This window comes from Haliotis rufescens, unplaced genomic scaffold, assembly GCF_023055435.1.
Source record: "Haliotis rufescens isolate VD_foot unplaced genomic scaffold, xgHalRufe1.0.p SCAF_8, whole genome shotgun sequence".
Lineage (NCBI taxonomy): Eukaryota > Metazoa > Mollusca > Gastropoda > Lepetellida > Haliotidae > Haliotis > Haliotis rufescens.
Genome location: NW_025964372.1, coordinates 2,661,762 through 2,686,817, shown reverse-complemented (window position 1 = coordinate 2,686,817; position 25,056 = coordinate 2,661,762). Strand labels below are relative to the sequence as shown.

The 25,056-nt window shown below is 39.1% G+C and overlaps 2 protein-coding genes across 2 annotated transcripts in view; both read left to right on the top strand.

Annotated features, from left to right (window-relative positions):
* Positions 1-5,449: 5,449 nt before the first annotated feature.
* On the top strand, positions 5,450-19,413 carry LOC125376831 (deleted in malignant brain tumors 1 protein-like). Its single transcript, XM_048388977.1, has 6 exons — positions 5,450-5,683; positions 6,201-6,287; positions 8,944-9,210; positions 9,504-9,593; positions 18,692-18,928; positions 19,292-19,413. Exons 1-6 carry the CDS (start codon positions 5,515-5,517, stop codon positions 19,396-19,398), a joined length of 957 nt encoding a protein of 318 aa, XP_048244934.1. The 5' UTR covers positions 5,450-5,514; the 3' UTR covers positions 19,399-19,413.
* Positions 19,414-20,254: 841 nt separating this feature from the next.
* LOC124144678 (cubilin-like) overlaps positions 20,255-25,056 on the top strand; it is a 54,384-nt gene continuing 49,582 nt past the window's right edge. Inside the window, exons 1-8 of the mRNA XM_048389249.1 lie at positions 20,255-20,576; positions 21,324-21,416; positions 21,735-21,959; positions 22,425-22,514; positions 22,875-23,126; positions 23,648-23,749; positions 24,164-24,433; positions 24,726-24,815. Coding sequence (XP_048245206.1) covers positions 20,255-20,576; positions 21,324-21,416; positions 21,735-21,959; positions 22,425-22,514; positions 22,875-23,126; positions 23,648-23,749; positions 24,164-24,433; positions 24,726-24,815 — 1,444 coding nt within the window. The remainder of the gene's footprint in view (positions 20,577-21,323; positions 21,417-21,734; positions 21,960-22,424; positions 22,515-22,874; positions 23,127-23,647; positions 23,750-24,163; positions 24,434-24,725; positions 24,816-25,056) is intronic.

The following is a 25,056-nucleotide window of genomic DNA, read 5'->3' as shown; positions in this document are numbered from 1 at the left end:
TGCACCGAAGCAATGGTGCCTCGGTAAGATTGAGACTGTAAATTCTTTCGAGAACTGGAGGCAAAATCTCCTTTATACATTATCTTTGGACACAAATTTTACTCCATGTCTTGCCGACGGTGCAGTCTGGCATAAGAAAACTAGGGCCACGCCACTCAGGGGCATGACTGACGATGGGGAAGACGTCCGTGAAGCTATTAGAAGAACTGCAAGACAAAAGGTTAGCAGTTTGGAGCTTATGCTCGGCCAGATTGCCAATTATTGTCCGATAATTTCACGGAACACCATAATAAAATCCTCAACGTCTGTAGATGCCATACGCCTACATTTCGGGTTCCAAGCAACTGGCGCTCATTTCATTGACTTTGCCGAAATCAAACTTGAACCTGACGAGAGACCGGAAGATTTGTATCAGAGACTTATGGCTTTTGCGGAGGACAATTAACTCTGCCGTGAAGGGGGAATAACCCACCATGGCAATGCACCTGAAGAGGACGAGGAACTGTCACCATCGTTAGAAAATTTTGTTGTGCTCACATGGCTGAGGCTAATACATGTTGATCTTCCAAAGCTCGTCAAACAACGTTATGGGACTGAGCTTCGTCCACGAACAATTTCCTCTTTGAAACCTGAAATCTCACAGGCTCTCGATTCACTTTTAGATGAAATCCGCGCAGCAGAGGATGCTAAGGTTATGAGGACAAATACTTCAACACAGTGCTCATCATTCTCACGTTTTGCTAAAGCACAACAAACGGGTAGAAAGTTTCCAAAATCATGTCCACTGTGTAAAGCTGGAGGACGCAGCGATCATATTCATCATCTCAGCAAGTGCAAGTTCCTTCCAGATCATGACCGGAGATACATGGTCAAAGCAAGACAAATTGCCAGTAAACTTGATGTCCCTGCTGACGATGCTAGTGATACGGTTGAAAATGTGTGTGCAGAGTCATCCACCGAACCTGTCTCCACTCTTCGTGTGCAAGTCCGTCAGTCGCCCTATATGTACTGTTTCTGTGGCCACCGGACGGCACGAGTCACTGTTGATAGTGGAGCTACTGGTAATATGATCCGCCTCTCAACAGCAACAGGCTTCGGCGCTGACATGAAGACTAGCGCTCTCAGTCAGCCCATCAGGCAGATGGTTCTTCCCCACTGAAGGTCGTTGGAGAGACAAGAATCCTTTTCACATGGGACAATAAGGAGTTCGATTTTGGGAGGCCAACGATGTGTCAGTACGCCCTGCAAAACATCAGATCATACTTGGTGATGGTTCGACATACACATACGGTTCCACAGAAACAACTGGTGACAAACATACTGTGAGACGAGCTTGTGTACTCAGAGCCCCAGACACTACCATATGGCCTGGAGACTTTATTGAGGTGCCGGTTCCCGAAAGCTTTGCTCCTGCGGAATTCACATTTGCCATAGAACCCCGCATAGATACCAGACCTGGACGCTCTACCTTGTCATCCACTTGGCCAGGATTTGGAATTATCTCAAGCTTCTCAGGCAAAATCAGGATCCCAAACCTGTCCGACACCCCACAAATGCTCAAGAAACACAACCACTTTTGCCAGGTTTGCCCAGTTTTTATACCTGACTGCGACCCTGATTATGATGTCAAGCCGGCACATCTGCTACCAACTATGTCCCCTCAAATTAAGGACATTGGTTTCTCATCCACTGTTTGTGTAGACCCAGACAATATCCTCCCGCAAGATACCAAATCTCAGTTTGAGTTACTACTTACGGAATTCGATGATGTGTTTAACCAACATATCGATGGCTATAACGGTGCTTCAGGCCCCTTTCAAGCATTTGTTAACATGGGACCTGTACAACCTCCACAACGGAAGGGACGTGTCCCGCAATTCTCATGAGATAAACTTTCTGAGCTCCAACAGAAGTTCGATGAACTTGAGCGGATGGGTGTATTTGTACGACCTGAAGATGCAGTTATCCAAGTAGAATACCTCAACCCTTCTTTCCTAATCAAGAAGTCCAGTGGTGGTTACAGATTGGTGACCGCCTTCTCTGATGTAGGACGATACAGTAAGCCACAACCTTCCGTCTAAGACAGATTGCCAAAGTGGAAGTACATTATAACCACAGATTTAACCAATGCCTTTTATCAGATTCCTCTGTCCAAGGAATTGATGAAATACTGCGGTGCAGTGACCCCGTTCCATGGTGTGAGAGTATATGCCAGGTCTGCAATGGGAATGCCGGGCTCTGAAACTGCGTTGGAGGAGCTCATGTGCCGCGTACTAGGGGATCTTTTAGAGGAAGGGGTGATTGTTAAGCTTGCCGACGACCTTTACTGTGGTGCTGATAGCCCGGATTGGTTACTTTGTCTTTGGAGACGCGTACTTGAAGTGCTCAAACACAACAATCTCAGATTATCTCCTAACAAGACAGTTATTGCTCCCAGGACAAAAACCATCCTAGGATGGCAATGGCACCAAGGATCCATTCAAGCAAGTCAACACTGCATATCAACTCTGGCTTCTTGTTCACCTCCGGAAACAGTGAATGGCTTACGGTCATTTGTAGGAGCTTACAAGGTCTTGTCCCGTGTTATATCTGGTTGTTCCACACTCCTTGCCCCACTTGATGCTGAAGTGGGCGGTCGCCAGTCCAGTGAAAAGCTTCTTTGGTCTGACTCTTTGCTCGATGCCTTCAAAACAGCACAGACTGGTCTCGCATCCAACAAATCCATAGTACTGCCTCACCCCGATGACCAACTCTGGATTGTAACTGATGATGCTGTTAGGAAGCCAGGAATTGGAGCAACACTATATGTAACACGTAGTGACTCGCCACGACTAGCAGGATTCTTCAGTGCCAAGCTTCTGTGACAACAGGTCGCATGGTTACCATGTGAAGTGGAAGCCCTTTCAATTGGTATCGCTACCAAGCATTTCAGTCCTTTCATTATCCAGTCAAAACACAAAGCATGTATCCTTACCGACAGTAGACCATGTGTTTTGGCATTTGAGAAGTTATGCCGTGGGGAGTTCTCTGCTAGTCCTCGGGTGTCTACCTTCTTATCGACAGTTAGCCGCTACCAAGCAATGATACAACACCTTGCTGGTTCTGCAAATGAGCCACTCGATTTTGCAAGCAGAAATGCACCAGAATATGACAATCCCTCTTGCCAAATCTGCTCCTTCATTGAGCGCACAGAAAGCTCTGTTGTTCGACAACTGTCTATAGAGAACATCATGAATGGAACTACCCGCCTTCCTTTCACAAGCAGGTCTGCTTGGCGTTCCTTGCAAGAGGAGTGCCAGGATATTCGACGAATACATGCTCATCTTCTCCAAGGTACCTGACCATCAAAGAAGGTAACAAACATCAGGGATATCAAACGATACCTAAATGCAGCAACCATCTCCAAGGATGGATTGCTTGTTGTCCAAAAATCTTACCCACTCGGTTCACAAGTATTAGACGGAGTCTTGACTGCCCTTCCCATACAACTGGATCACCCATCTGCACACCAACTCAAGCAAGTATGCCATAAATACTTCTTTGCTTTAGACCTTGACAGATCCATAAACAGTGTCTCAAAATCTTGTCACCGAAGCGCCTCCTTGCGTAAGACACCTCATGTTGTAGACCAAAGCACCAGTGATCCACCTGAAACTGTTGGGATTGCATTTGCGTCAGATGTTATGCGCAGGGAACGACAACTCATCCTCATTCTACATGAATGTGTCACATCCTACAATGCAGCGTGCATCATTACCGATGAGCATGGCTCCACCTCGCAAGGTCGGAGGTTCACAAAGTTTAAACAGCGTTTACTAGTAATTAGTGACTAGGTAGCTATGTAAACTTCTGATTAATGATTTATATATTTGTTTGTAAACGTATCATGTCAATAATTAACATTGGATTTTATGACATGTAAAGTTATTTCTGAAGCACTGTTTCGCTCAGAGAATATTTTCTTTGCACCACATCTTAAACAGGTACAACGGTATGTATCAGTACAGTCAAGTCTCGTTAATCCGAAACTCGTTAATCCGACAATCTGCTTTATCCGACACAAATGATGGGAAACCATTAAATCAGGGTTATTTAGACCCGTTAATCCAACAGTCTCGCACTCCGACTCGACACACCTGATTTACAACGAATTGATGAAATCCCTCATTGATCAGTCTCGTTAGTCGGACACAATGATCCATGTACTCCGTATCTGCATATTTCAACGGCTGCAGAGATAAACTTGCTTAACAATAAACAATCACTGCTTTAAATAAACAAAACAAGATTATCACATGCCTAGATTACTTCAATCTCATTAAAATTGGATACAAGTTCTCGCTTCTGCTGCGGACATCCCATTACAGGTCACGTCAGAAAGACCTTTCGCGAACTTCGACCGACTAATGAAATTACTAACAGGAAGTCGACATTAGCAACTAAGAAAGCAGATCATTTAGACCGCCGTCAGGTATGGATGAAAAATTCCTGAGTGCGGCGTTAAACAACACACAAACGAAACAAATGAGCAAATTGTGAATCCATTTGACATATTACAATATCGAGGTAACGTCTTTTCCTCCGCCAGCAGCATCATCTCTGTTTAAGAAAAGATTGTCATCAATATTTGAAATTGACTGAAATTGTTTTTAAGGCAATTTACAAAACTCCAAGATATTTCAGGCAATTTACAATTACTTTCCAGTCAGATTGCCTAAAATTCATAAAACTGTTCAAAAGGTCTCAATCTCATTAACATCAGATCAGACCATTACGGGTCACGTCAGAACGACTTTTCATCCGACCAATCAAAGCGTCGCTTACCAGATCATGAAAGTGACAGTCAGAATGTGTTTTCAAGTCAGGAAAAGAAAGCTGCTTTCTAATTGGCTGATGTCGACTTCTTGCTGGTCGTTTCAGTGGTTGGTCAAAGTTCTCGAAAGGTCGTTCTCACGTCGACGTGACCCGTGATGGGATGTCCTCAGATCTTTGTTTAGCGGCATCAAGAACTTAGATCTTATTGAGATTGAAAAGGTCTTGAACACATAACACTAGACTAATAACGCTGGGAATAGAAGCCAGAGATATACACCGAGCTTAGTGTTCTCTTCATCCTATAGTTTCAGTCTCTGGGGGGTAAACTAGAGAATAGAAATGTTTGGAATTGGTCATACTAATAAAATAAATGGACAATCAATTGCTAAATGACGTGCAGATGGTTACAAATGCCAATCTCTGTTACAGTTCCAGTCTCTTTTAACTTGTAACCTGATCCCCCAAATGAAGATGCATGTACAACTGTACACAGAAATATTTATTTATTTGTGTAACCGCCAAAACTCGTTCCGTTTGTTGTGACTTAATTGTTGATTTTGATATAAGTCTGTGTAATACTGGAAAACACTCCCGTTTCGCACATTTTGACATCATCGATGTGTTGCAGACACATGTGATCGAGTATATCACACAACGTCAGGGAGTTTGGATACTTACTCTGTGTCACTCGCACAAGGCATGGACTGTGAATACATCGTTCGTCCCCCCTACTACCCCTTCTTCATGACACTGTACTTGCGTCCATTATTAATGACGTACAACTTCATGGACAACAACAATTGTTCTGGCAGCTATGTGGAGATCAGCGGCACACAGTACTGCGGAGCTATTGATGGCCAGTACAGCTGTAAGAACTATACTGTACTATTGTTATATAAATTTTTAAATATAGGGTGTCGCATTGTTATAAATGTATGCATTTAGAGCAGATAAGCTAAACGAAATTGAAGAATATGGTTTGTTTGTTTGTTTAACGTTTAATGTATTCCATGACGGCGGGCTGTAAATACTCGAACCTGGTTTAGACAATCCAGTGATTGATATTATAAGCAACGACTCACGTCGTCATGTGAGTCGCGATGAAACGCAATCAATCAGATCACTGAGCTTGGCCACACGGTCCATTAGCTAGCTAGCCCTTTATAACCATCATACACCAGCCTATGTTGCTATGGACCTGTTATAACCCAAAATCCCCACGGGTCGTCGAACATGTGGAGCACATGGAGCACACTTATCAGCCTTGAAACGCTGTACTGAAAATCAAAACTGATCAGTTTACTCACACTTATGTAGGAATTTGTAATTTGTCATAAGGCCCTACCTCACCAAAAAAAAGAAATCGTAACTTGATATGTTTCCAGTCTCATCAGATGAGGCTGGGCTACCTGTGCGGTGTCATCACTCTGGGAGGAGGGAAGAATTTAACATCTACTTCAACACAAGGCCCCGTAAGTATCTCAGATGACAAATACGTGATTAAGGTTTAATTAGATTTATTGCCCTTGAAATGCTTCTTCAAATACTAATATAAGATAGCTACGAGATAAATCGCATAGAACAATAAAGAATGAGGCCTGGTTTACGTCACAATAAACATTGTGCTATCATGACGTCATTTCTGGACATTCGAACATACCTCTCGGATATTGATGATGTCGTATTTGGACAAGAAAACATTGATGCAGAGCATCAAAGTTCCCCGCCATATGTGATGCCTCACAAACGCATAATTATGATGTTACTGAAAGGCATGATGGAGCATAATTATATTAACCACAAATAACACAACGCTGTTGTGGAAAAAAATATTATTTATTTTGAGTATTTGGCAATACAGTTGATACATTTGCATAGGGTACGTCTATTTAAAAATAGTTGTTTAACGCCGCACTCAGCATTATTCCAGCCATATGACGGAGGTCTGTAAATAATCCAGTCTGGACCAGATCATCCAGTGATTGACACCAAGAGCATCGAACTACGCAATTGGAATATGATGTTTTGCATCGACCAAATCGGCGAGCCTGACTACCCAATCTTGTTCGTCGCCTCTTACGGCAAGCATAGGTTGCTGAAGACCTATTCTTACCTGGGTCTTTATTTAAAAAGTAGATCGAAGGAAATGGAAGCAATTTCTGGCACAAATGTAAACATGTGGAAATAGTATCAAAACTGCCAACAACATTGGCAGATGCACATACTCAAAAAATAGATCACATTCTTTTTACACTTAGCATTTGGTTATAATAATGTAAATGAAAATACTAAGGGCTCCATATGGCAAAAAAAGTCATACTAGATAAGGTCTTTTTGTCACAACCACAGATGCACATACTCAAAATATTATCACGTAGTTGGAGAACATTTCAATACCGGGACTAATCAATAACGGAGATTCCTCGTCTCTTGTTTTACGTTTTTTGGTCAGTTTCTTTTGTATTTCTTTCTTTCAAAGAATAGTAATTGTGATCATGATGAGTTGAGTTACTTGGTTTTTTTCTATATACTGTTTTTTATCCAGTGTCAGTTACTGTTGTGGAATGTGGTTTACTTGAAAAAACAAACTGGTTTGAGTTCATATGATGATGATTGATTGGTTTGTCGTTTAACGCCGCACTCAGCAATATCCCAGCTATATGACGTCGGTCTGTAAATAATCGAGTCTGGACCAGAGAATCCAGTGCCTAATATCATGAGCATCGATCCACGCAATTGGGATCGACGCCTCTTACGACAAGCATAGTAGCCTGATATATATATACTGTTAAGATGTAACATGACAATTCATCCATACTACTAAACAGAAGTAAAACCGCTTGTCCATTCGGATCAATCTGACCAAGACCATTCCGCTGATGACAGTCAAATAATGCATACGAATCGAAATCCGTAAAAATTGCAATGGAGACATCATTAAAAGTTACCAAAAGTGACGGGGATATCAATATTGCTTTTTGAAATGATTCTATGAAATTTGTTTTCCCTGCTTCAATATTTGGAGCACCTGTGACGGGGCCACAAAACTGATCTGTTATGTAGACAATATCGCTTGAGGCAGTGGCTGCTGGGGACTGATTATGACCTAAATACTCCTCATTGCCTTCGGTGTTAACTTTGTGGCTGTAGAGAGCTGTGCCTTCATCCAACAGATTATCGAGGTCAGTGGAACACGGTACAGACGCAAATAGATTTGAGCTATGGGACACAAAATATATGAATGACCAGAGCTACGGCTGTACATTGAATTCCATTAAACGGTTGAAAAATACTACAGCCTTGATGCAAATTCGCTGACACACTACTCCGATTTTGCTTTGATCATGACTTTGCTACCAAACGTTTCACATGTGGTTATGTGCGGTGCACTGATTAAAAAACACACACGGGGGACTGGGTTAATTCAAAATACGGAATATAACTATTCCAAATATTTCCAGTGAACATGAGCATCCAAACAATCAAAAGTGTGGTATGTAGATTATGGAATTCAGCCATATTACATTTAAATTGAGATGTCGTCGTTGTTCATGAATAAGCATATTCAGAACATAATTTTTATTATGCTGTTATTTACGATCTCCGGAGCACAGTTCTTCTTTTGTATACACCGTGAAAATCAGAAAATTAGTCCTTGAGGAAAAAAGGACATCGGATTACACATGAATGGTTTAATAATGTCACCTAATGACCAGAAACGGTCAGATGCATCAATTAACTACATAAAGACGATTTTGAAGTATCTCTTATTGCTGGAAAAGAATAGCATCAACATTCGACGCACATGATTTGTATGTTTTGTTTCCGTAAATGCGTGGCTTGAAATTTCAAATAAACCAACATGTCGACATACATGCCACAAATTTAACGTTTCCCGTATACTTCCCCGCCTTAAGGGCGGGGAAGAATAACGGTATTTTTAGTGGGTAGTGAGTTGTTCCCCATGATGTAGCTGGGCAAAAGTGGCCAAAAGTGGGCGAGATATTGCAATCTGTTTTGGAAGAAGGTACCGATAATAGGCGCAAAATGCGTGAGAATATTCAGAAAATACAAACTTAACCTGCCTGTTCATAAGTTGCATCCAAATGAACAATGTCACTTTCTCAGTTTCATGTATCGTAACGCTGACCGACACTACGGGCTACATCAACAGCTACCCTGGTTATGGCGATAAAATCCTATGGAGTTCCTCCTACACCGGCACTCACTGCGTCTTCACAATAAAGGTGGACGACGTTGTGGGTCAGACAATTGTCTTTAGTCTCAATCAGTTCCACCTGGAGGACCCTTACAACAGCACATCTGTCTGTAATGAATATGTGGATATGAATGGCGAAGAGAGACTGTGTGGATACCAATATGGGACTCGAAGTTGTAAGTGCAGGGTTTTTATCATTTTCAATAAATTAAAACACATCTGTTCTTATGATTATCGAAGTGTAGCTAAAAGTCAGAAGGGCAGATTTTGTCTAAGAAATCCGGAGTTGTCAGGGGTTTTCTGACAGAAACACAACTATTATCTTTTGTATATTGGTGACACGTGCTTAACAATTTATAGCAAATAACTATGTCATAATTGACCTGGTTAAAATCTGAGAGGGGTGTACTAGTCCTTCTCAAGTTCCATTGTGTCATTTAAAAACTTATCATACCTCCTTTTGTTACAGTCAACTTTGATGGTACTTTTGTCGTAACCTTCACCAGTGACAATAGTCAGACAAACATGGACTTCGACATCCATTACGACATCGTGCCAGGTGACTATTTCATTAATGGTGTATAGAAAACACTTGTCTTTTCCACTTTGTAGGACTGGCATTGACATGATGCACATTGCATCGTGTCTTCTTGTAACCTTTAAGATGTATAACATCATCCGTGATTACAGATCGTTTCAATCAGAATGATCACTCACAGACATTACTCTGAAAGCATTGGGGTAGCCTTGTGGTTCAAGCTTTCCCTCGTCAGGTCGAAGGCCTGGGTTCGATTCCCCACATGGGTGCAACGTGAGAAGCTCATTTCTGTCCTGATAGTGTCAGAATATTAAAGAGTCAAGTTAAAAACTTCACATTTTTAAAAGTAATCCCATATATAATATACGGGGATCCAGTTAAAAAAGTTGTTTGGGCCATATTTCAATTTCATATATCCGTTGTTTTGGAATAAAAGAGTAACCTTCGTTTCATCACTTCTCTCTTTTTAAAATGCTTGCTAATATATTTCAGATTTGTCAGAAAGTTTTTTCTCTTCCCTCGAATGATGTTAAAGTGTGTATTTCGGTTTTATATGTTGTAACCATATTTATACTGTTAAGTTTTGTCTCATTGCAGCGACCTACATCGATGTGTCATCGTAATCTGATGACGTGAATGGTCATCCATATTAATGCCGTGTCAAACTTTCTAATATTGCGTAAAACTGTATTCTTTCGTTTGCCATATAATCGATCAGTAAATAATATTCAGTCTCGAGAAAGATATAATTATGTGTAAGTAACCTAGTTTCTCCTAATTATAAGACGGTTGCTGGAAGGTCTTTAGATATATGAATTATGTTTTAGCTACTATAGTAGCTGTCTCAAATACTTACAAATGGAAAATCACCGTTACCAACTGGCTTGTTACCAGATGTTAGAAACGTATAACGAATATTAAAATATAAACTAATATAATGTACCAACAGGATTTTCTTATGTTTAGCTAGCGCAGGATTGAGGACATATTGATATTTCCCATTGCCTATATCAAACAAAGCTGTAAGGATATTGGATTTCTTTATTGGCACAGTAAAATTATTATCATATTATTCTTATGTGCGTATTCGTATCACTACTTGAACCTGAAAAGTATGTATTAAAATTAATGCCACATAAGGATTTTATCAATATATTGTGCAAGTGTCGCTGATTAGTACACAGATATTAAATTAGGGGATAAATTTACTATGTTTTCAATGTAGAGCCAAGTGACCTGTAAATTTAAGCGTGCTTAATAGAATTTGGAACCGAACCTGCAGCAACTTCGTAAACCAGCGTGACGTGGGCATCCGTAAAGAAAATAAGCAAGTCTTGCAAGGTTTAGTTCTTCACCGCACGTTACTGTTATTACGTCACACTGTGACGCAGAAAATATGATGGCACAGTCGGCTATAGATAAGCGCCAAATTTCAAGCTCATTCTGGTCCCTAAAACTTGAAATACTCTCTTTTAAAGCTCTGCACGCTAACGTCGAACCCATTCGACAGAGGTGTCCATCCCCGTGCATCTGATGTCGAACCCATTCGACAGGCGAATAGCATAGCAACACCCCAAAATAAAACTCGCCATATCTATTTACCAAGAAGGCTTTGCGTAACATTTAAATTACGTATGACATGCATAAATGCCCAGCTTGCTCAATATCAAAACGTTCAGTCATTTATTTACCTCAAAAAGAAAATATCGCGAGTTAAAAATGTTTCTGCCAAACTTCTCGACACACAACTACCAGAAACGGCCATTGTTAACTTTTGGCACTTCACGTTGAGCGGCATGCAGTCCGATATTTTCTTTATAATTTCATCATTTTTCCTATTCGATCATAATTTTTTGTTTGCTGACGAAAGGAAAACACTCATGTTCCTTTATTTCTAAAAATTAGCAACTTTCGTGTAACTAATTGTAAACAAAAACAATCTGAATCGTAACATCATCGATTGGATGGAACTTGTACGATCATGGCAACGGCGGTAAACAAACAACTCCACATGCATAGTTATCCCGTTAGACTATTACAATCATTTTGTTACATCTAACTTAATTTTCTAGAATTATTGACACGTATGTATAAAACTTTGTGAAAAGAATTTCATTTTTTAAAGAGTTTGCAAATGATTTCGTTTGAAAAACTTTCCGACACATTGACAAGCCGACAAACGTCAGTGATACGTTTGGGCGTGGCCTAACTCGCGATTTGTTGAGTTGAACAAAGTCAACAAACACTGCGAAAAATGACAAATATTGGACGATACGCAAAATCTGAACTGATATACATTCTAGGTTAACCATTCAATAGCAAAATAATGCATTTTACGAGAAATAATCAAAATACTTGCAATTTTAGCTATCATTTCTGAAACCGGAAGCACGTACCGCATGTGACACATGGAAGCAAAATATGCAAAAGTTGGTAAGCTATCATAAAGAAATTCCGAAATAGATTCAAATTCAAAAGAAAATACATAATTTACTATTTTTCGTCAACTATTTACTATTTATTGATCTGGAGAGCAGTGTTCACTCCTATTTGCTTCATATTTCTTCGTGATTGTCGCCATCAAATGTGTAAGTCTAAATCCGAAACCGTAATGGATTTCACGCTCGATGATTTTAATTTTAAAATATTTTCTAAAGACGAACGCAACGGAGAGCGATACAACGTATTGATATGCCATCATAATAACATAATATTGTTATTGGTCTAACATTACAAAAAGAACAATTTAAATATTAAAGATGTTGTTGAAAACTTTCTGAGAACCTCCCGTCCTCTGAACCGATAAAATTTTGGTACACAACGAGGTAGGCTAGTGTAAATATATATAGATTCTAGGCTCCTATATATGTGATTTTGTACCCAAAACAAATTGAATTGTACCCAAAATACTTTGTGAATTTGTACCTAAGAAAATAAGACAATAGATCTATAATTATATTTATGTTTTCATGTAGATGAACAGAACACATAACAAAATATTTCATCAAGTTCCAAATATGATTATGACTGTGATCCTTGAAATTGATTGTTTAGTGTTGAGAGAAAATTGACGTCTTGTCACTGAAGGACACAGTTAAGTTGGTTAAACCTAAGTTAGAATGAATTGTTTTGATAGGAAAGTGATATTATGTTAAGTTTAAGACACAAAATTAATGTATATCTTTGAAATAATTCTAGGTAGATCTACAAAATCACATACCCATTTGGGTAACAAATTACTAGAAATTTTGGGTACAAAAGTCACCACTGTACATTTCAACTGATTTTCGTGAATCAATGGGATAAAAAAGATTCGTCTGAATGATTCCTTTTCTCATTTTTTAAGACAAGAATTTGTTTTACATAACAAAACAGGCAGATCTACACAGATCACGTTTAGTCCTAAAAATGTAAAAAATATGGACACCTCGGAAATGAGGGCTTATAAGGTTATAATTCTACCTAACTAGTCACATGGTTTGACTTAGATCTAGGTCTATCTAAGAAAGACCTTATGAAAATCTTTTTTTAATTTTTTTATGACACTGACATTTCTGGCACTTAGACAAAGAGTATTCAAGGAAAGACAGATATGTTTTTGAATGAAAATATTACTTTCTTTATAATTCTTTTTTCATGATGACAGGGGAACTTTTATACACACCAGCTGAGGAAGTTGTGATACTGTGATTGCATACAAAGAAAAAACAGGTTGGAAGCAGTACCTGTATGTATAAAATAGACCACATAAGGTGAACAAAAGTAATGGATTGGCTGACTGGAAAAAATACATCTGGGAAGGGTAAACATGTACACAGGCATGTTTCTTTTCATTCCAACCAGAAGACTGAGATAGCATTTTCTAAGAAACCTATGGCAAACTTACCAGCTGATGTGCCACCATGGTTCTTGTGATTAAACAAACAAAAATGTCATGTACTGTTACAAGTACTGTTACTGTAATTAAATTAAATTAATTCCTATTAAATTATATTTCAGAATTGTTTTATTTGGAAACAAACCACATAATGCACAAGATTAATGTCCATATGAGTTTAGTATCGTACTGTATGTATATGTTAAGGCTCTGATTTATTCATTATTCATGGAATACTAAATTAAAATGATGACATCAGCGAGTTACTTATTCACATAGTTGATTTTCAGAGTGCAAGATAATAATTGTTGAATAAATATGTTTAAACTAAAGATAATAATTGAAGTTTGATCAGTTACACTGTGCTGATGCAAAGACTAATATTTACTGTCCCCACACACCATCATTGTGGGAAAAATAACTATTAAATATAACTTAAAATTTTAAAACCTGTAAACAGCTGTAAATAATTAAACAATTACAAATCTATCATCAATACGCATTCATGGTGGTCTTCATATTTTTGGAATAAATTTAGAAATCCTTCGTGTAACTGTTCTAAAATCATGCTAGAATCTATGAATGTATTCCTTAAAGGAAAACTATCCTAAATGTAATGTGGAACTAACACCGAAAATATGTACGTAGCATTTTATCGTTATATGTACCCTATCATATTCAGCAACGCGGGGATGTTATTTTGAAACACGTTTTGTCAAGCCCATTTTCGCGCACCTGTTGTTGAGGGTGATCTTGCTGATCGACGATATCCATAGACGTATTACGTGGGATACACTTGTTGTAGTGAAACTTATCAGCGTGTACATCACAGAAATATGAATCATGTCCCATTTATATTCACAACATTGAATGGTGATTCTTAAATATCAACAGAAGTTCAAATAAAAGATACCGAGAAACTTGCATGTGGCATGTTGATTTATCGTCTACCGTTTCCGGGTCACGGGAGCATGCAAGGTCAAACGGATTAACTAATACGCGAATTATATCGTCAAAGTCACATTTTTATTTCATGTTAGTGGTGATTACCGATACTGAGTATCGACTTATATTTTTGCTGTATGTGATAGGCGAACTATTTCAAAATTTACTGTAATTGTTTTGTTTCGAAAGCTTATCAGCAGACTACCCCTGTCTGTGACATCACATCCGGTGACCTTTGCACTTATTGAAATAGTGCTGTCAGAATTCACGATCTTTATTTTCATTTTTCTCTCGTCATATTTATTGGAATATGACGAATAAAACATTCTTCGATTGAGAAGATCGTCAACTTTCGCCAAGTTATATTTATAAAGGCAATGTAAACTTTGTTGATATTAAAATAGCAATAAGTTATGCGGAGGTCGGGCGAAGCGCGCCATGTTTGATTTTAGGACGTCTGCTAGCATCATGACACGGGTTGTTTATTTTTGTATATCGTAAATATTCAACCAAAACGTTTGAAATTAGGATTAGTGAATATTTATAAGTCATTAATTGTTTCCTGCAAATTTTATAACATGACACGTGAGATTAACCCGAATATTCGTATTTCTGCAACCGACATGATGACCTCGAAAATTAAGTTATTTTTCTGTTTAACGTTTAGATAATAAATTCACTGAAATGGTTCATAATTTACCATCGCGCTGATATATGCCGATTATAAAACCCGAATTTTTACTCAATTAAAATTAAGATATCGGAGATATGATTATTGAAATCAATTTGCACAAATGTTACGATATTAAAAGGTTCCTAGCATGAAATGCAAACCACCTTCAATAACGCAATTAAGGTAAGTTCAAGAAAATTTACAAATTTTGTGTTCGCTTTGGTCTTAACTTTGGTATGATTGAAAACATCAGGATATTTTTATATAGAATTGTGTAGTTTTCTATCAGGAATAAATGTGCAAAATATTTCTTCAATTGGCCCTTGTTTAATGAGGCACCGACTGTTTAAAATCACCCACCCTCTTTAGAGCGCCTTATGCTAAAATTAATCCAGCAGGCAGGGGTAAGAAGTGTGAAAATAATTCAGCAGGCTAAAGGTTAAGCGATTTCTATCGTCTGTTTTGCCCGAAATGTATTGCCAGACATACTTTTAATATTTGAATCAAACGCAAGTCTGCATTTTGTAACTGTATTTATTATTATTTAAAAATGTTTACCGACGTTGACTGAGAAAGGAGTACTGTTCTATAAATATTATTCTCCGCGGTGATGCGGCCGTCATATCGTCTGTTTCCATCAGAAGTGGTTATTGTGATTTTTTACCAATCAGTAACTTCCTTGGTCATGTTGGAATATACAACAGCTCCGTTTTCATCTTCAGTAAGTGAAGATATTATAATCTGTAATAGGTGTGATAGTTGTCAAAGTATGGACGAATACAATTTTATGTTGATTTGCCCAAATCATAATGTGAGCAGAAAACAGCATATTCCAGAATATCATTATCCCTCAGGACGTTCTGTCAACTGATATCTCAAAGTGACACTTACACCCTTATAGGTCTATCTGTTTTCTTAAAAAGAAAACAAGGAAAAAGAGTTTGCGTATCTTCAGAAGTTCCAGGTACGTCTGAATGGACAAAATGTACAATTGTACGCTGAGACATTAGGCCCTTACTACATAATAACACCTTGACTTGTCTTTTCTATTATAGGATTTCTGTTTACTAAGTTCAACATTGAAGTATGAATACCCATGTTCTGTGTGAAAAAAAAAGTTTGCACATCGTTTTTTTTACATACCTCAGTGAATCGAAAATAGATACACAGTCAATCCTAATGATTATTTTTTACATGTTACCAACAATAGGTTTATAACAAAATATCACATAAATCAAAACACATTACAATTACAGGTTGTTGTAGGATGACAAATCAGGTGACTACTTATTTATGATCATAAACTGATCAATACGGCTCCCTAGTCAACGGCCGGTCAACGCAACCTTCTTAGATCCTGTCGATCAAGGAAAGATGCGACAAACAGAACTCCCAACGCGTAATCAGAACAAACACTTCGTAACAACATTAATTAACGCATTGAGCAAGGAGCTCTGCGGTACGTTGTTTCACACTTCTTTCAGCATAGACGGGAATCTTATTTTAGGCTATCGACTAGGTAGTTATGTGGATCGACATTCGATATCGCGATGAACAACATTTCTGATGCGAAATTTGTGATGCGTTCGTTATGTTTTTTAAATAATCAATTTGGATCGCTCAGTTTACCAAATGAATGTCAATGTCCCGCCATTTTGTTAAGAATGTTCAGGGACAATAATGATATTAGCTACTTATGACTGGGCTGATGATACGACTTCGCCTACAATCGCTTTGTACGCGTGGATTGTAGTCGAAGCCTTAAATCGCCACCTTACAGATGTGCAAAAAATGAAGCGATAAGATCGTTTTGTGCCAGTGAACCTGCAGCTTGGAGCTCCCCCAATTGTGGTGAAAGCAGACAGTCTCGGTGGGCGTGGCTTATCTTTTACATATATAATCAAACAGATTGCACGAATTACAATTAATACACAGCCTATTTAATTATATGCCAATACACAGCTGTTTCTACGTATTTATATTACGCGATACGTGTTCATAGCTGTTGTTGTATTGTATGGCAAATAAATTACATCTTCACAGCTGTTATTTCGTTCTTAAAGTATATTGCTTCATATTGCTTATGATGCTTCATAATCCATGCATTACGGTGGATTTCCGTACAGATGGAAGTGTCACCTACAGTGGCTTTGTGGCCAACTACGTTGTTAGTGATGGCATGTACAGAGGCTCTATCTGGTAAAATGAGTTCATGACTTCACTCAACGTTCTCACTCCACTATGCCGTATAAATAGTTTGATCATGACGTACAATCAACTCTCGAAATATCTGAGGTACGAGAACTCGGGGGAAACTGGGTGATCGTGACAGAATGATTATTTGAACAGGATGATGGGCACACATTCTGATTCAAGGCATTATGTATTTCAGCTGTGTACGCCACCACGCCCACTCCCGGCAGTACAGGTAAGTTCATTCTTCAATGTTAAAATGATGCTTCATAATCCATGCATACACCTGCGTATTAAGTAAATATCAGTAAATATTAATTCATTCTTCATATAGTAGATCTTGTGAAGTGAGTGCTCGCCCATCACGATAATGTCCTGCTTCCCATGCCCCAGTAGATCTCGTTAAAATCAGTGCTCAACCCCACCCCAATAATGTCCTGCTTCCCACGTCCCAGTAGATCTCATTGAAATCAGTGCTCTCCATACCCCGATAATGTCCTGCTTCCCATGCCCCAGTAGATCTCGTTAAAATCAGTGCTCAACCCCACCCCAATAATGTCCTGCTTCCCACGTCCCAGTAGATCTCATTGAAATCAGTGCTCTCCATACCCCGATAATGTCCTGCTTCCCACGCCCCAGTAGATCTCATTGAAATCAGTGCTCTCCATACCCCGATAATGTCCTGCTTCCCACGCCCCAGTAGATCTCATTGAAATCAGTGCTCTCCATACCCCGATAATGTCCTGCTTCCCACGCCCCAGTAGATCTCATTGAAATCAGTGCTCTCCATACCCCAATAATGTCCTGCTTCCCACGCCCCAGTAGATCTCATTGAAATCAGTGCTCTCCATACCCCGATAATGTCCTGCTTCCCACGCCCCAGTAGATCTCATTGAAATCAGTGCTCTCCATACCCCGATAATGTCCTGCTTCCCACGCCCCAGTAGATCTTGTTGAAATCAGTGCTCTCACCACCCGATAATGTCCTGCTTTCCACTTTACGGTGGATTTCCGTACAGATGGAAGTGTCACCTGCAGTGGCTTTGTTGGCAACTTCGTTGTTAGTGACGGTATGTACAGAGGCTCTACCTGGTATAATGAGTTCATGGCTTCAGTCAATGTTCTTACTCCACTATGTCGTATAAATAGTTTGATCATGACGTACAATGAACTCTCGAAATATCTGAGGTACGAGAACTCGGGGGAAACTGGGTGATTGTGACAGAATGATTATTTGAACAGGATGATGGGCACACATTCTGATTCAAGGCATTATGTATTTCAGCTGTGAACGCCGCCACGCCCACTTCCGGCAGTACAGGTAAGTTCATTCTTCAATGTTACAGTGATGCTTCATAATCCTTGCATACGTATTAAGTTAATATCAGTAAATATTTAATTCATTCTTCATATAATTGTTTTCTGTTCCAGCGACATGCACAGCAACCTTGTCGTCATTATCTGGCAGCATCATGAGCGCCCCAGGTGACGGCAGCAACTACTTGGACAACACCCGGTGCTACTACACCTTCACAGCGACATCCTACCCGAGAACCATTACCTTCACCTTCACAACCTTCGAGCTGGAGAGTCATTCCTCCTGCAGATATGACTACCTCCAGTTTAACAGCGGCGTGAAGAAATGTGGAAGTATCTTCTATCTCGTGTGTAAGTACTCCAAGCAGCTTGGGAAATGATATCAAGCTGAACTTCGATGATGTTTTTGAGGTTTCAATACTCCCATGTCTCAGTATATGCATAGGTTTGCGAGATATAGATATTTGTTAATTGGGCAGGTATTTCTGAAGTACAGATACAGAAAAGACAACTTTTGCACAATATATTGGGTACGTTTTTATTCAGCATACCTCAATTGTAGATAATTCAGTGTTATTAAGTGCAGAAGAGCATAGTACAACATTATTGTAACTCTGAATTAAATTGACCGAAATGATCTGGCCCCACTCAACACCTCAATATACATCATGCATTGGTGTTCGCGTTGTATCCTGGGTGTGTGTTTGTCTCCAGATACTGACACGATGAACGGCCAGTACCGTGTCACCTTCTACACTGACGGATCAGTCACACACCGTGGCTTCGTGGCCTCCTACCAGATCAGTGACGGTAGGTATTAATGGTTGATTCTCATCACACACAATCGTACAATAATCCTGCAAGCACCCCTGTGTAACTCCGTGTATCTACACCTCGTCCTTTTGTTCATCTATCAGGATTGAAAGTCAGTTTAACGAGTTTGATGCTATCCTTTCCAGCGAGCCTCACCTTTTATTTCACTTTTTTAAAATTTGAATTTACCAACACATATAAGATGTTGAACATTCACAGATCACGATTCTGATTTATTCTGTTAAAAATGAGTTCAATTATACTGAATGTACATGTGATATATGGGATGGAAATATTCTTCTGTAACAATAGTCAGACAAACATGGACTTCAACATCCATTACAACATCGTGTCAGGTGACTATTTCATCAATGATGTATAGAAAACACTTGTCTTTTCCACTTTGTAGGCCTGTCATTGACCTGATGCACATTGCATCTTGTCTTCTTGTAACCTTAGTATAACATCATCCGTGATTACAGATCGTTTTAATAAGAATGATCACTCACAGACATTTCTCATATTCTGAAAGCATTGGGGTAGCCTAGTGGTTCAAGCTTTCCCTCGTCAGGTCGAAGGCCTGGGTTGATTCCCCACATGGGTGCCACGTGAGAAGCTCATTTCTGTCGTGATAGTGTTAGAATATTGCTTAAAGCGACCTAAAACCAAACTCACACACTACTCATTATCTGTATTAAATACATTAAAATAAAGCTGCTGTTCATATTGATGATAACTTTTATTCATGACATTATGTTCCCAGAAACAGTGTCACCTTGCCCTTCTTTACCAAAACAATAAGTAAATGTAAATTTATGTAAATATATATATATATATATTAGACCAGATTAACGTTGGTATAAAATGCAGATCAAATCGACTTATGCTTCCTCAACAGACAGCTGTTACCAGGTCCTGACAGATGCTGATGGACAGATTCAGGTCCCTGATGATGGCAACGCCACCTACTCACCTAACCTCGACTGCCTGTTCACCATCAGACCTCCAGCAGGTCGGCTGTGGGTTGTTAACATCACTCTTGAGGAGTTCGACGTGCAGAGATATTATTCTTCCTACAGTAACAGTTTCTCCACCTCCTGCAGCAATGATTACATACAGATGCTCTATGATGGCTCTTCTTCCTCCAGGATGTGCGGAACAAGGACTTCACCCAAATCTTACATATGTTTGTACCATCAATGCTTGCCATCACCATTTGCTTGATAAAACAATGTTTGTACATGTACACGTGATATCTTTAATGTATGTTTAAATGGATTTGCTCGATTGTTGCTAAAAAGATGTCATACATTGGAGCTGCTGGCATATTGCTGGACATCAATGGAAGGTGACCATTGGAAAGATGAAGTCATCCTTTCTTTCATCCAGTGTGGTGGATAGTTATTTTACTTTGAATCTGCAGGCATATATCTAAATCAGATGAAGCAGTCTCTCGGGATTTCTCTTATAATGCTGAGGTGGGTAAATCAGTTGAAGGGAGTTGGCTATTTGACCATTATTGAATGATATCAGATCATCGAAACACCCGACCATGGAGTTAACCTTTTCACTAAATTCCTTTGTTCTATTTTTCCAATTAGTGCAGAAACTCTCACTTGTATGCGTAAATAATTAGATCTGCAAGGAGGAGAGCACAGTTGGTGCCCATGGGGATGCCTACATTATTGCAGAAATATCATGCTCCCAATGTCACATCGATGCTATCTGTGAGGAGGTCCATCACTTTACGAAGTGCTTTCCAAGTAAACTTCAGATAACATTTGATTCAATTTTAACAAATAGTCCTAAACCTTTGAAGATAGAGATACTAACTACATCTATGGTCTCCAGGGATCAGAGACCGAAGAAAGACAATGACCTGTGTTTAAAATGGTGGTTTATATGTGTGTACATTTCACTTCCTTATCTTCAGACAACATCTATGACAGTGATGTGAATATCACTTTCCACAGTGATGCCTCCGTTCAGAGGAATGGTTTCAACATATCTTTCTCCTACACTGAAAGTAAGCAGACGTCTTGCAATAGAAGGTTATATGCCCTGATTTTGTGTATACAAATACTCCTTAAATGAAGCACAGTTGATCTTTATCAAGAAATTATCCCTGTGCATCTTGAAAGGTGCAGCTTGTTAGAAATGCTGATCTTTGTTGCAGTTCCAGTCAGTTTTAACTTGTAACCTGATCCCCCAAATGAAGATGCATGTACAACTGTACATGACAGAAATATTTAATAAATGTATGTCACCCCCAAAGCTTCATGTCAAGTAAGCAAACTTTCTCAGTTTACATTAAACGGATATAGGAAATATATTAATATTTCAGACACCTGTGTGACGGAACTCGACCAGAATAATGGTACAATCCGCAGCCCTGTGACTGAGGGTGGGGTGACCTACCCAACAGACACCTTGTGTATTTACTACCTCGACCTTGGAGATTCCCCCAAGACTGTTACTTTCACAGTCAGGGTCTTTGATGTAAACTGTGGTGATTACTTCATCGTTAACGGACAGCAGTTCTGTGGAAACAGATTGACACAAACGGCTTGTGAGTAGTCCACTATTTAGAGCATATTACTGTAATGAGAACGTCAATTGTTTGGCGAATACCAAGATATTCGAAAGATATACCATCAAGATATGCCAAATAAACTAAATCAAATGATATTTGTTATTTTAATGTATGAAACGTTCATTCAATTTCAGTTTTCAATTTCAATATTTTCCCAGTTTTACATATTTTGTATTTCTGTTCTGAAACATCTGAGATCGTTGGTTTGAAATTGTGTTCACATGATCGCATAAATGGTGCCCATGAAACTCATTGAATTTCGATCAGGTTTTAAAAATGACCATAACTGCAGCCATGTTGAAAATTTGGTTGACCCTATTCGGACCCATTTCTGCATGTATTATTGTCTTATGCAGGGAGTAGTTTGTGCATGTGCTGTGTCAAGTATCACATTTTCCATCAAGCTAACATTGTTTACTGGATGTGCGCTTATTTCTACAGTCCATATGACAGGGAGGGCAAACATTACCTTCCTGTCCAATGGTTACAGCACAGGACGAGGAGTGGATGTCGACTACCTTGTAACTAATTGTAAGTGGCATTATAGTTTCTTTGTGTGGTGAAAAGAAAATAAAATGCGTCGATAGTTCGATATTTTATCTGTCTTCTCCAAAGAACAGAAGAGCACCATGCCCAAAGTTCAGATGTATTTAGTTTGCAAGTTTTATATATGAAGAACAATCCTTACTCAACCCAACTTTCTTATTCCAGTCATCATACAACAGGTTTCAGCAATTCAGGGTGTACAGTTTCTGAATGAAAGTCACACACTCGTTCAGTGTGTTGTGAATTAATTATTGATTTTGAAATACGTCCATGTTATACTGAAAAACACTCATTATAACCTTGGCAACTCGTAAAGCAAATTATGACAACATCGTTGTGTTGCAGACACATGTGATCGAGTATATCGTACAACGTCAGGGAATTTGGATTCTTACTCTGTGTCAAGTGTTGCACTCGCACAAGACATGGACTGTGAATACATCATTCGTCCCCCGTACTACCCCTTCCTCATGACAATGTACTTCAGTCCATTCTTTATGCCGTACAACTTCACGGACAACAACGGCACTTGTTCTGGCAGCTATGTGGAGATCAGCAGCACACAGTACTGCGGAACTGTTTATGGCCAGTATAACTGTAAGAACTATACTGTACTATTGTAATATATTTTTTTAAATATAGGGTGTCGCATTGTTATAAATGTATGCATTTAGAGCAGATAAGCTAAACGAAATTGAAGAATATGGTTTGTTTGTTTGTTTGTTTGGTGTTTAACGTTTAATGTATTCCATGACGGCTAACTGTTAATACTCGTACCTGGATGAGACAATCCAGTGATTGATATTATGAGCAACGACTCCTGTCGTCATGTGCGATGAAACGCAATCAATCAGATCACTGAGCCTAGCCACACGATCCATAAGCTAGCCTCTTACAACCATCATACACCAGCATATGTTGCTATGGACCTATTATAACCCGAAAACTCCCCAATACGACGAACATGTAAAACACATGGAGCACACCTTATCAGCCTTGAAACGCTGTACTGAAAATCCAAACTGATCAGGTTACAGACACTTATATAGGAATTTGTAATTTGTCATAAGGCCCTACTTCACCGAAAAATATAAATTGTAACTTGATATGTTTCCAAGTCTCATCAGAGGAGCCTGTGCTACCTGTGCGGTATCATCACTCTGTTAATTCAGTCACAGTGAGGAGGGAAGTCTTTAACATCTACTTCAACACAAGGCCCGGTAGGTATCTCAGGTGACAAATATGTGATAAAAGATTAACTAGATTTAATGCCCTTGAAATGCTTCTTCAAATACTTATATAAGATAGCTACGAGATAAATCGCATAGAACAATAAAGAATGAGGCCTGGTTTACGTCACAATAAACATTGTGCTATCATGACGTCATTTCTGGACATTCGAACATACCTCTCGCGTATTGATGATGTCGTAATTGGATAACGGTATTTTTAGTGGGTAGTGAGTTGTTCCCCAAGATGTAGCTGGGCAAAAGTGGCCAAAAGTGGGCGAGATATTGCTATCTGTTTTGGAAGAAGGTACCGATAATAGGCGCGAAAATCGTGAGAATATTCAGAAAATACAAACTTAACCTGCTTGTTCATAAGCATACAAATGAATAATGTCACTTTCTCAGTTTCATGTAATATAACGCTGACCGACACTACGGGCTACATCAACAGCTACTCTGGTTATGGCGATGAATCAGCGTATAGGCGTTCCTACAACGACGGCACTCACTGCATCTTCACAATAAAGGTGGACGACGTTGTGGGTCAGACAATTGTCTTTAGTCTCAATCAGTTCCACCTGGAGAACCCTGACAACAGCACATCTGTCTGTAATGAATATGTGGATATGAATGGCGAAGAGAGACTGTGTGGATACCAATATGGGACTCGAAGTTGTAAGTGCAGGGTTTTTATCATTTTCAATCAGTTAAAACACATTTGTTCTTATGATTAATGAAGTGTAGCTAATAGTCAGAAGAGCAGATTTTGTCTAAGAAATCCGGAGTTGTCAGGGATTTTCTGACAGAAACACAACTATTATCTTTTGTATATTGGTGACACGTGCTCAACAATTTATAGCAAATAACTATGTTATATTTGACCTGGTTAAAATATGAGATGGGTGTAATAATCCTTCTCAAGTTCCATTGTGTCATTTAAAACTTATCATACCTCCTATTGTTACAGTCAACTTTGATGGTACTTTTGTCGTGACCTTCACCAGTGACAATGGTCAGACAAACATGGGCTTCAACATCCATTACAACATCGTGCCAGGTGACTATTTCATTAATGGTGTATAGAAAACACTTGTCTTTTCCACTTTGTAGGACTGTCACTGACATGATGCACATTGCATCGTGTCTTCTTGTAACTTTTAGGATGTATAACATCATCCGTGATTACAGATCGTTTCAATCAGAATAATCACTCACAGACATTACTCATATTCTGAAAGCATTGGGGTAGCCTTGTGGTTCAAGCTTTCCCTCGTCAGGTCGAAGGCCTGGGTTCGATT